Below are 13,121 nucleotides of genomic sequence, written 5' to 3'. Positions count from 1 at the left end.
CTGCTCTAATAAAATCAGTATATCGTGGCATTTTGTGGACAGAAAACAATCAAGGATCTGGAGGAAAGGAGCCTTTTTCTTGTTTGCCCAAACGTGCTGTGGTGGACTGGCAGTAGCCTTGATTGAGCTCTTCCTTTGTGCAGACACTGCTCTGACATCTTTACATTCCTTATCTCACTGGATCCCTTGTGATGAGCTCCTGGGACCTGGGGCTTGTGCTTGGCCAGCTTTCATTGTGGAGGGGTTTTGTGATGCTCAATACCTCCCCCTTGGAGACCAGCTATGTTTCAGGCCAACAGCTTTGTGGATGGTCTTCTCTAGCATATTTCTATCGAAGCTTTCCTGTCTATACTCCTATCCCAAGCAAGGTCCTTGGGGTGCTAGAGTCCTCGCAAGCTTCTCAGAGTACTGGGTCATCGCCTGGTGCCTTTTTCTGTCCAGTTGAGAGGAGATAAAGAATATTGTGTGCCTGTTTCCTGAGACAGCAGCTGCTGAGCCCTGCTGCTGAAATCACCTCCTCTGGGCTCCAGGCTGGGTTGTGAGCCGGTGGCTAAGAAAAACTCTTTTTCTTTGTTCCATCTGGAACAGCTAGAGAAGACAGCTGTTCATGAGATACCCTAGGCTTAACCCGTCTATACCTCAGTTTTCTCATCTGCAAAAGGAAGCTGGAAATTCTCATCTCACAGTTCTTATTTGTATTGAAATAGAAAGAATATCTAATGGGCCAGCAAAACATGTGCCAAATCATGACTGCTCGGTCAAGGCTGATATCCCTCCCTCTCTCTTTCCCTTCCCTCTCTGTCTTCCCAGCCTACCAATGCTGATTTTGTTTTCCTATCTTTCAAGAAAACCTAGCTGGCCTTACCGGGCCCATTTCAGGGGTGCTCCCCTCTCTCTAGAGTTCCTTCCAGCCCCAGGTAAACCTTCCTTACCTTTCAGAGTTTCATCAAGGAGGATCTGATGTAAAATCTCCTCGTAGACATTTTCAACATGGATCATATTGGTGTGATCTGCGAAGATGAACTGCTCATATTTCTGAAGTTCCTGGAGAGTGAGAGATAAAGAGCACAAGGCATAAGATGCCAGTTCATGGAGATACAGAAAGGATGAGTCCCACTCCTGACTCCTTCTTAGAGAGTGTTGCACTCGGCCATTGGTCGCCCCCTTTTCTTTCCCCAGGCACCATTCCTTATATACTGGGGCACACTCTAAGCACTCCGAGGGTGGGAATCCAAAAATTTTGATTATCTTAAGGCCTCGTCAGTGAGTCTGAGGCCCTCTTTTCTTTTCCCCCCATCATAACCAAAGTGTTTTTTTTTCTTTTTTTTAAATGTCAACAGCACTTTATCACGGTATATACATACCGTGATATATATCAGTACTTTATCACGTACTTTACCAGTACTTTATCACGGTATGTATATACCGGTATATACACACAGTAAAAGGCACACATTTTAAAAATACAGCTCAATGATTTCAAATATATAAATAAACCTATGACACCGTAACCCAAATCAAGACAGAGGACATTTCATTTCCCGCCCTCACGTGCTATTTTCCCTTCTACGTCCCCTGAGAAATAAGCACTGATCTGATATCCATCACAATAGATTAGTTTTTCTTGTTCTTGAACTTTACATAAATGGAATCATATATTCTTTTGTGCTTGTTTTTGAGATTCATCCAGGTTGCTGCATGTATCAATAACTTGTTCCTTTTCGTGGATAAAAGGCATTCATCATATGGATAAACTAAAATTGTTCATCTAGTCTCCTGTTGATGGATATTGAGGTCCCCCCCCCATTTTTTGACTGTGATGAATATAACTGCTATGAACATTCTTGTGTATGATTTTTGTAGATTTAAGGACCTTTTTTATCTTGAGTAGATACCTAGTAGTGAGATTGCTGGGTCCTGCAGTAGATGTTTGTTTAACTTTATTAGAATGAGGCCCCTTTTTAGGTGTGGAGAATCTCTAGTCAAGGACCCTTCGGGATCATTGCCCTCTTTCCCTCCAACTGGCCCTGGTACTCACTGATTCCTCTAAGACAGCCCAAGCTATCTTAACCCTTCTTCCTTTTCAAGGGTTCCCAAGTGGCTTGCCTGTTATCAGCGTGAGGACAGGGCAGGGATCAAAAAGCACCAAATCATACCCCAGTGAGTAACTCCATAATCCTTGCTCCTGATGGTGCTCGAAAAGGGCTCCTGACATATGGCTCTTAGAGAGCCAGGGACTTAGCAGTGGGATTCGATATCTTTTGCCTGGAGGGATAGGATTTACAACAGGTGATCAGAAGCTGCCACATCCAGGGAACTCTTTCAGTACAAGGACTTGGGGGTCTGTAGTATCCCAGGACCAGACCACAGGGGGCAATCATGGGTTCCTTTATACATACCCTGGAGGAAAACCAAAGGATTGAGAGGCATTAGCTTCCATGACCCCAAGAGGGTCTGTGACTCAGCACGGACACACGGATGAGCACTGTATAGAAAGTACTGACCAGGAGACTGGACACTGCTGTGGACCAGCTGTGGGACCCTGGGTAAGAATCATCACCACTCTAGGCCTCTCTCTTCCTCTGTGAAATGAGGGGCAAAGGCTCATGCCTGCAACGCCCTCTCATCTGCTAACATGATCTCCTATTCTTTATTCCTCTGATTGTTATTAATCCCTCAGGACTGGGCAAATGCAGGACTCTGGGCATGCTTCTGGGAACTCCGGCCATGGCTCTTCCCATAAGGCTACTACTGTGCTCGTCGTTTGGCATATTGTGTGCCTACAGCTTGCCTCCAGGCTGCCAACCTCAGGACAGCAGGGATGTTTGCCTGGCCCAGTGCCTGGGTCGTATCGGAACATATCTAATACATGTTTGTTGAGTAGACCTTTAAATTTTCAACCAGCTACATCATTCTGTGGCAAGGATTCATTGCTAGGGACATTTATACTATTGTGACGTGTCTAGCTTTACAAACCAGATCCTCTACATTAAATAGTAGATTGAACTGAGACAGATGTTTAATTCCCTGGACCAAGTAAATTGAAATCTCTGAGGGCATGTCTTGAGGAATAAGATTTGTATTAAAGCTCCCCGGGCAATTCTAATGTGCATTTTGTTCAGTACCACAGATCGAGAAAGCTGCAACTTACAGAACCAAGGGAAACGCACTTGAGTAAAATGAAGACTCCTTCTCAGAAGCAGATACTCTCTTCATTTATCTATTCTGTAATTCCAGATGTTTAAAAATCTCTTGACATGGATACCATATTCTTCATTACTGAAAGCTCTGGGTCACAGTTTCTTTCGAAACCAGTCTCTCTTGATTAAAAGTCACAAGAACTGCTTACAGATTGGGTACAATTCTGCAGATGCTAGGAAAGAGGAGAGCAGATGGAAGGGAGCCTTTCCTTACCCTTCTCCTCTTCTAGGGGGAGAAGGCTCCAAGGCCTCCAAACTGCCTTTGAAGCTGGAAAAGGAAAACACCCTAAGCAGAAGGTCTGTGTGCAGACACGTCCAGAGGTGGACTGAGTCATCCTCTAGGCATCTAAACTTTTCCGTCCACGTAGGCCAAAGGACAAACATATGGACAGTTTCTTTACTCCTCTGGCTTCATCAAATCCTTTTCTATGAAAGAAATACAACCCAGGTTGTAAAAAAAAAATGCCGGGTAGTAGAGATGCTGATGACTCTTTGAAGAAAAATAGCATTTACGGAATATAAAAATGACTGAAGAAATTTCCACAGTAAAAGAATTCATGTAAAGGATCTTAATGTTGCAATCCTTCAAGACTCTCCAAGCTGCCAAAAAGCTCTTTCTGAATTCTAAAAAGCTGTTTATCATTTCCTCCCAGAGGGAGCAGGCCTTGCAAATGTCCAGGCTCATAGATGGTCTCTGACATGGAGAAACAGTGACAGCAGTAGTATTTACCATTTACTGAGTGCATACCATGCTATCAGTGAGTGTGAGCTGGGTTCAAACCCTGCTGGTCACCAGTTCTGTGACTTTGAGTCCAGTACTGAATCCCTCAAGTTCTCTCATTGGCAAAATGAGGATATAAATAGTACTTCCTCAAAGAGTCGTCGTGAGAATCACTGAGATAATCCATACAAAGTGTTTAACATAGTGCCTCGCACACGGTAAGCACTCAAATGTTCATGGTATCACTCTAGTTTTCTCAGTCTTAAGAAAGATATTGCAATGTATTACCATCTCCAGTTTCTAAAAGATGAAATCTAGGCCAAGAGAGAGGGAAAGTGACTTGCCCAAGGCACCGGAGTTGATACCTGGAGGAGTGAGAACTTGAACCCAGGTCTTGACCCAGCCTCCAGGGTCAGCTCACCCATTACTCTGCTCCGTAGACGAAATCACACCCTCACAATCATGGCTGTCACCGGTTGCCTGGTGTTCAGCTTTAAGTGGTTTCAGTTTTATTGAGTTCACTGTACAAACGTAACTGGATTTAATAGAACAAATATCCATCTGTCATCAGGTTGTTTAAGAATTTTTCCTGGAGGTAGTGGTCAAGTTTCAGATGACATGCCGGACTTTTGAGTCTACTATGATAAGGAACATCTGGTATTCTGTGACAACCCTTAGCTTGGCTCAAACTCAGATCATTATCCTTTGAGGTTTTGTCTGGTCCAGGGGTTGGCAAATCCGGCAACTGCTTTTTGTGTGTGTGTGTGTAAATAAAGATATATTGGAACACAGATGTACCCATTTGTTTATATATCAGTTATGGCTGCTTTTGGGCTACAACAGCAGAGATGAGTAGCTGCAACAGAAAGAGCATGGCCCACGAAGCCTAAAAAATTTAATACTGGACCAGTGACAGAAAAAGTTTGTCGACTCCTTCTACTGTTTGCAAGCACATCAAGGCAAAAAGGAAAAAACCAAAAAAAAACTTGCTTGAACTTTACAGGCAATAAGAGGAACGTCTCTGGAGTAACCCATCTCCTTACCGGTTTGCATGTGGATGCCAGTGCCTTCTGCACGGTGGGAAGTGTGATTTGAACAAGTGCCTCTTGAAATATCCTCTTCCGGATGGTGCTGCTGTCATAATCATATTGCTGTCAACACAGAGATGGAAACATAGGCTAAATAGCAGCATTGCAATCTGCTAACTTGCGCTTAAACAAAAATCTCAGCCCCCCAATTTGTCTTCCTTTACTTCTCTAATTTCTGAGGACCCTTGTGGTGTTTCTAAGGTCTCAGAGATCTTTCTATGTAATTCTCTCACACTCTAGGTGGAGGTTATGACTGATAAAGACCCATCTTACCCTTTTCACTTACAGATATGGAAACAGAGGCAAGACCAAAATAGCAACTTCTGCATTATTAAGAAGTTGGGGATAGAACTTGGGGGTGTGTGAATTTGTACTTTGTCACCCCTGTCCTGGGTGGGGCTCTGGGAGCCATGGTTATAATTTGGGACCAAATTATAGCTCCATCTACTTCTTTCACTCTACATCCTGAAAGCAGGATTAGTGGGTTGTAATGATTTCTGCAAGGGAAGAGAGGATCTGGCTCATAGCTACATTACCACTGTGGCATGTTAACCCAAAATATTCAGCATCTAGAACAAGAAAGATGACGATTCACTGTGTTCTGCATGGACCATCCAAACCTATAGACCAGGATTTGATTTTAGATGTCACTTTAAGGGGGTCACTGACAAACTGTAGCATAGTCACAGGTACATGAGCAGAAGGGTCAGGCCAAATAAAGAATGGTTAAAGAGATGAAGGCATTTACACTGGAGATAGTAACTTGGGGCCAAATTATAACTCTCTCCAAACAACAAAAGGCTGCAATGTGGAAGAAAGATGTGAACAAAGAGGGTAGAACTAGAACTATAACTGGTGAGAACTTTGGCTTAACATTAAGAAGCATGTTCTTGGGCTGGCCTGGTGGCTCAGGCGGTTAGAGCTCCATGCTCCTAAATCCGAAGGCTGCCAGTTCGATTCCCACATGGGCCAGTGGGCTCTCAAGCAAAAGGTTGCCAGTTCAATTCCTCCAGTCCCGCAAGGGATGGTGGGCTGTGCCCCCTGCAACTAGCAACGGCAACTGGACCTGGAGCTGAGCTGCACCCTTTACAACTAAGACTGAAAGGACAAAAACTTGAAGCTGAATGGCACCCTCCACAACTAAGATTGAAAGGACAACAACTTGACTTGGAAGAAAGTTCTGGAAGTACACACTGTTCCCCACTAAAGTCCTGTTCCCCTTCCCCAATTAAAAAAAAAAAGCAGAAAAAAAAAAAAGAAGCATGTTCTTGCTGTTAAATGTACCCAGAGAAGAAACAGACTATCCTGAGAGGTATAAAGTGTCCTGACACTGGAGGTGATATTGACATTGACACTATTTTTTTCTTTCTCAATGTCAAGTTCATTATTATTTGTGTTACCATGATAAATATTGCTTTTAATCTCAATGATTTGGTTGCCAGAGCTTCCTACTACCCGTGAGGCCTCAAGATAAGGCCTGAAATTCAGGGACCACTTCCTTTGCTCTATGGACTATTGATATTCTCCTCTGAGCACTGTTTAGGAGAAGTAGGTAGTAAAAAAATGAATGCACTAGGGTTAGGGATAGTTTAAGTTCTAGGTTCACCATTGACTAGACTGTTGAGTTTATGTAAGTCATGTTAGCTCTTAAAGAGTCAGTTTCCTCATCTCTACAATGGGGACATATCCTAATTATCTCACAAGTTCTTGTGAGGATCAAGTGAAACAGGATACGTTTTAAAAAACCTTTAAAAATATAGCATATGTGGGCAAGCTCCTACTATTAAAACCATTTGATATATACATAAATACTAAGCACACTAAAAACAACTTCATATGCAGGCTCTATTTTCCTTGGAGTATTTCCTTCGCATGAGATTTTTATTTTTCTTAATAAGGTTGGCTAATTTAAACGGGTTTTATTATACTGTAAACTGTTTAAAGAAAGAGCCTGTGCCTTGCTTATTTTTATATTCCATGCAATACCGAACACAATGCTTTACTTATAATGGGAGCCAATAATAAATATCAAGTCCAATTGCTTTGAGAGTAAGCTGGGACGTGTCACTTCAGCTGATGGGCAACGATACTGAGGACATATGGTCCCTAAAACAGCCACTAGATGGCAGAAGGGGCATGAAAGTTGCGCCCTTGGGAGCTGCTGCTGTAAGACAGTCACTTGTACCTCGGGGAGGAAAGATGAGAAAGATAAAAAAGAAACGGGGGAGAGTGAAAGAGAGAACTTGGTATTTTCCACCTAACAAAGGAAACAGGGGTCACGTTGTTGTTTTATGCTTCCCACAAATGAGAGAACAGTTTTACCTTTAAGACTCGGAGCTTAACTTTCTCGATGGCGACTGTAATTTTGGAGGCCTCTCCTTGGAGATGAGGGGAAAGCAACTGCTCAAAAGTAAATACTGCATTCTCCATGAGCTAGAAGCCAAAGCAACACAGAAGCAGAGCACAGTCAGAGGCTGGGATCACTACCCCCAGGTTTGTCTGAGTGGGCTGGAAAGAAGGGAGGGGATGACCATGAATCCTCTCGGGCACTACTCTGAGGGTGACAATGGGCAACAGGTCCTTATCCCACTACCCAGACTGTGAAATAAATAGGCACATCGCCACATGGGATCAGTAAGAGGCTGGGAAATACATACACACACATACACACACACACGCACACACACACACCTATATGTATGTATGTATACATGTATGTATCTTTTCTTCTCATCTCTTCTCCTTCCACCTTGAACTGGAAAACCCAAGACCATGGGATTGAGAATACAGTGATCTCTTGAGGTCACCTGCTTCCTCCATTCTCTGGTACCAGCAGCCAGAGCTTAACAAGAGGAGGTGGGAGCCGTCTCCAATTAATTCTGCACCTCCACTTTTAGGTGGATGTAAACCACCCCAGCATCTCTTTCCAGTTTCCATCCTACCACCTCTCATCTCTGCCAGGATGGGAAGGGAGGCGGGGTCAGCGTTTGGTGGAGACAGTGGCTGACATGTACATGGGTCAGGAAACAGAAGCAATTCAGATTTCTTATTCTCTGAACTTGTGCCTGTATCAGTTTCCCCAGGGTTGAGTATTATCAGAAGGACTTCTGTTCAACTATTGCCTAATTTGGTTCCTTGTGCATCTTTAATCCTTTCCAACTCAGAGGTTAGAAAATAAGATGTATCATTTTATCCTGCCTATAACTTCCAAGAAAAAATAAATGTTCCTTTCTTTTCCAAGCCTGTGATCCCACGGCATCCAACACATACCTTTCTCACAGCATTCTTAACACTACAGTGAATTTATCTATGAATTTGTCTCCCTACCAGCTCCCTGAAGTGGGATCTGGCACCATGTCCAGCCCCACAGTAAGCTCCCATGGAAAATCTGTGAAATAGAATTGTGCTCTTATAGCTTCAACGATCACACCCACACCCTTTCTTCATTTATAAATCACTATAATATGGAAAGAGTTTGTGCCATTCACTCCTGTTCTCTGTGGGGCAAAAAGGAACCTATCGAATGAACTCAAAAAATCCAAACACGATGCTGTGATTGACTGACTGTTTCTTAACTAGGTTAGAGAATTCATTTAAGCCAGTGGATCTCAATCCCAGGTGCATATTAGAAGCAATGGGAATAAGAGTAGGGGAAGTCTTTTTTTTTAAAAAAAATTATTAAATATATAATAATTTTTGAAAATTATTTTAAATTATTAAATTAAAAAAAATTATTTTAAATAATGAAAATTTTAAACATTATTAAACATGTGCATATACAGAGGGAGCCAAAAAATGTATACACATTTTAAGAAAGGAAAATACTATTAATATTGTAATACTCAATACATCCCGATAACAAAAGATGAATACAAGTCACGTTCGACTTCTGCAATTACAAGAGGTGCTCAAAGTGGTTACCATCGGTGTCCAGACACTTATGATTACGGCGAACTACTGCCTGAGCAACATTGACCAAACATTGACCAAAATGTCCACTTGTATACATTTTTGGGGCACCCCTAGTATAGATATCACTGGAGGTGGGGCCTACACATCAGCATTTCTTAAAAGCTCCCCAGATGATTCTAATGTGCAGCCAAGGTTAAGTACACTGACTTGACGAATCAAGTCATTCTTAATTAATGTCACTTTATTTTCCTGAGATATTTCTTCTCGATGATGTTCATCACCATGGAAGAAAGATGGAGCCGGCTGGAAGGACAGAACATGTCCCCACTTGGCACAATGACTAACGCGCTGGGCCACGTTTCCTGAGCTGCACATACAGCACACCAGTCCTGTTTGCCAGCACTCGCTTCCCTGCCGGCTCCATCCATGTCCCCATGCATGCCCCCACCATTCCCACCTCTTGCATGTAGTTCTGTGTCCTCTGAACCACCAGATTGACATGGGGGAACCTGAAGCGGCTCTTGAGGTCCTGCAAGCGCTCCTGCAGCAGGCTGACTTTAACATAACAAGGTTCCATCTTCACAGAATCCAGTGGAAGATTCATAAGCCGGTCCAGATGCTGTGTTTTGGAGGGAACAATTAAACACCTTCAGACTGAGCAGCAATATTACATACATATTACACAGATTCTAAACAATCTAATGTATGTCATTAGATTGACTCATGTATTGGATCACTGCATCTGTGACATCTTCAATTGTCTTATTCCCCTCTTTCCATGGGTCGCTGGGACAGCTCTATGGCTAGGGCAGAGGCTGGGAGAAGAACCAGCTGTGAGACCAATGTGAGGACCCTGGGATGCATTCAGGGGACTCCAGTCTCCAAAGCTCTTCATGGACCCCAGCTCCCACTTCCAGAACTTCAGAACTAGGGAGGCAGGCTCTTTGGTACATGGAATTGCTGCTGGGCCCACAAGCCCCCACAGCCTTCTTTAATGAGCGACATCCTTCTCAGAAAACCCCAAGGAGGTCAGGCTGCCCTCCTGGATTCCTGATGCTAGGAATGAAGCCAGAGTCCCCACAGTTCTCTTACGTGTCCCTGCCCACTGGGCTTCCCTCTGCTGTAGGTTCCCTATGGTGTTAGTGGATGAGGGGGCGCGGGGGGGAGATAGAAAGAGGCCTGGCCTAGGAGATGTATGCAGTTTTAAAAACTTGGGGTCCCTCCTCTTCTAATGTGCACAAGTGACCACTTGATCAATGAGGCCACATGGCTTCTAACAAGAGGACAGTGACAAACCTCATCTACTAAAGACCCCAAGTGCTATCAACATAATCTTACATGACGCGTATCACTGCCAGAAGAATGCATCGTATTTTCCAAGCTTATTTAAGTATAATTTTTAAAATTGAGTATTGGAGATCTAGAATAAACATGAGAGTGGGTGGAGAAAGAGAAGACAGAAAGAAAGGTGCTGAAAACGGAGGCCTAAGGTGAATTGGGGAATAGACAGAGAGAGAATGAATAATACAGGATGTGCTGTCTGATTTCCAGGTCACAGAAAAGAGATCAATCTAGATTTCTAGATTTCTGTAAACAGGAATTTTAAAAGGTCCCGTCTTCATTGTGTTTGTAATGGGTAAACATTACTCCCTTTAAGAAGTGAGTTATGGAGAGCTCCACTAAAGTGGAATTTGTGATTAAAAAATATGCTGTCCCACTCGTCACACAATATGTAATGGGTCTGTTTTTAAGAAACATCGGTTAAGCAGACAAGAGAGGAAACATTGGTTACCACTTTGCTCCTATCAGACTGGTGTAAGTTTAAACAAGTGGTAACATCAATCTCTGATTGGAATACAGGAAGCAAGTCCTCTGCTTGGTGGAAGTGTAAAATTTAAATCCTTTCTTTGGAATGCAAATAAAAATACCTGTTACCATGAGCAATGAATCTACCTTTCAACTTAGAAACCCTGTCCTAGGAATCTACCCCATAGAAATGAAAGCATAAGAACATATGTCACAAAATTATTTGTGACAGCTTTATTTGGTGCCAGCAACATTTGGGTAGATGAATAAATCATACATGAAACAGTATGCAGCCATTACAAAGAAATGATTTAGAGCTAGAACAGTTAACTTGGAAACAGTTTCATGAAGTATTTTTGAACAAGAATGCTGATAAGCAAAGTAGTCTATTAATATAATCTCATTTTTCTAAGAGCAAACTATCTAAAAAAAATAGCGTATAAATGTGTTTTATATTCTATATAAGCATGGGGCAAAAAACAGAAAGGCATAGGCTAAGGTGTTAACACTAGTTACTTGAGGGGAGCTTGGTGGTGTGGGGGGAGGGGGCAGAGTAAAGGCAAGTTTAAGAAAAGGCTGCAGTAAGAAACCTCAAAATATTCACAAAATGATCTTGTTGATGTACAATGGAATGTGTACGTATGTATGCATAAAGAAACAAGACAGGAAAAGGAACAGAGGCATCTGGTTCCATCCACTGACTTGTAGGGATGTCCACCAAGATGGCAAGTTATGTCTGTCAACGATTCTCACACATTTGGGTACATCCAATCCTCTGGAGGTCGTGTGAAAACACACTGTTGGGCCTACCCCAGAGGTTCTGATTCAGCAGATTGTTGGTGGGTACCTGGGAATTTGCGTTATTAACAGCCAGGTAATGATGATGCTGCTGGTCCAGGGACTGTTTGACCATGAGTCTACATTTTTGCAAACAAACACACCAACAAACAAAATTTATGTAAGTGAGGATATATGCTTATATATTTGCATGAACAAGGAAAGTGTGAAAACATATACTAAACTCCTTAGATTAGTTAACTAAGACAGTTGGCCTAGGAATTGGCAAGGATTGGGTGGGTATGGGTGATCAATGTTGTCCATATGTATATTTGAGTATATTGTTTCACTGGTCCATGCATGTCATTATTTTTGCATCTTAAAAACCATTACTAAAGGAAATCAGGTGAATGGATAGAGGAATGGGGTGGTCGAATGAATGGATGGAAGGGAGGGAGGAGGAGTGGGAGGAAGAAAGGAAAGAAACAATGGATACATACAGATAAGGCCCGCAGAAAAGGCAGCCCCAGGCAGACCATTCATACTCAACTCTTTGGCTTCTTATCCTACCTCCTTTAGCTGGGCACTGTCTTTAGTGGTCTGAAAGTTCTGGTTCAGTTCATCCACTTCTTTTTCAAAGAGTGAGCGCACTTCACTGAATCCGGAGCTCACTGGTCCCATAAGCTCCTCCAGAATGGACGCCAGGAATGGTTGCACGTTCTCCGCACAGCTTTTCTCTACTGGTTGGGCCATCATTGCTGAGGTAGGAAACAGCCAGAAAAGCATGACTTTAGGCAAAATTGGATTCAAAGACAGTGGAGCCAGGCCAGGGCTGGACAGTGAGTGTCCCACAGAGCCATTTAACAGCCCAAGAAAGCTCAAATGGTAAGATAGACCAGTGCAGTGAGTCTTCTGCTAGCATTCACCAGAATGGAAAACCATTAGATGCTTTAAGAAATGGAACGAACAGAATCTCTCCCCTCCCCAAGCGTCCCTCTGCCCTGGGATTAAATGCATTTTTCTGCTTGGTCCCTGTAAACATGCAATGCCTAATACAAAAAGGAAAATGCCGGTGACCCACCTATTTACCACCAATCATCATCATTATGTATGCATAGTCTGTCTTCTACTAACACAATTCATTACGTTTTTTTAATTTGAGGTGTAATTGACATATAACATTATATTAGTTTCAGGTGTACAACATAATGATTCGATATTTGTATTAATATATAACAATTTATTAAGTTTTAATTCATTGCTTTGAGAGTTAATTAGTCAGTATAATTCAATTCCTATCTCTCCTCCTCAAGAGATTTTTTAAAAACTCAAATACAGTCTTTTTTTGGGCAAATGAAAACAAATTCCTTTCAGTGTGCCACCCCAACTCCCATTCTCACCCCCAATTTTTGAAAAGACATTTTTTTTTTTTGATAATCAAGGACAACATGCGCAGTGACAAAAATGTACAGAGTAAGAAGATCATAGAGGGATGAGAAAAATGTAAGCATACTCCCACTTCTCAGAGGCAAATATTGCCCTTTGGTTTAGAAGAGGAAGAACATAGTAAAGATTCTGATTCAGTAAATCTGGGTAGGACATGGAAATCTGCCTTTT

General features: G+C 42.5%; 1 protein-coding gene across 2 annotated transcripts in view; it reads right to left on the bottom strand.

The window, feature by feature from the left end:
* Positions 1-13,121, bottom strand: part of NIBAN1 (niban apoptosis regulator 1) — a 131,467-nt gene that overhangs the window by 6,155 nt on the left and 112,191 nt on the right. For both annotated transcript variants that reach the window (XM_081024735.1, XM_081024736.1), the window contains exons 9-13: positions 12,075-12,262; positions 9,379-9,540; positions 7,332-7,442; positions 4,965-5,072; positions 933-1,044 (exon numbers count right to left, since the gene is read on the bottom strand). In XM_081024735.1, the coding sequence (XP_080880861.1) occupies positions 933-1,044; positions 4,965-5,072; positions 7,332-7,442; positions 9,379-9,540; positions 12,075-12,262 (681 nt within the window). The remainder of the gene's footprint in view (positions 1-932; positions 1,045-4,964; positions 5,073-7,331; positions 7,443-9,378; positions 9,541-12,074; positions 12,263-13,121) is intronic.

Source organism: Rhinolophus hipposideros, assembly GCF_964194185.1.
Source record: "Rhinolophus hipposideros genome assembly, chromosome: 19".
In the NCBI taxonomy this organism is placed as follows: domain Eukaryota; kingdom Metazoa; phylum Chordata; class Mammalia; order Chiroptera; family Rhinolophidae; genus Rhinolophus; species Rhinolophus hipposideros.
This window is presented reverse-complemented; position numbering and strand designations above follow the sequence as displayed.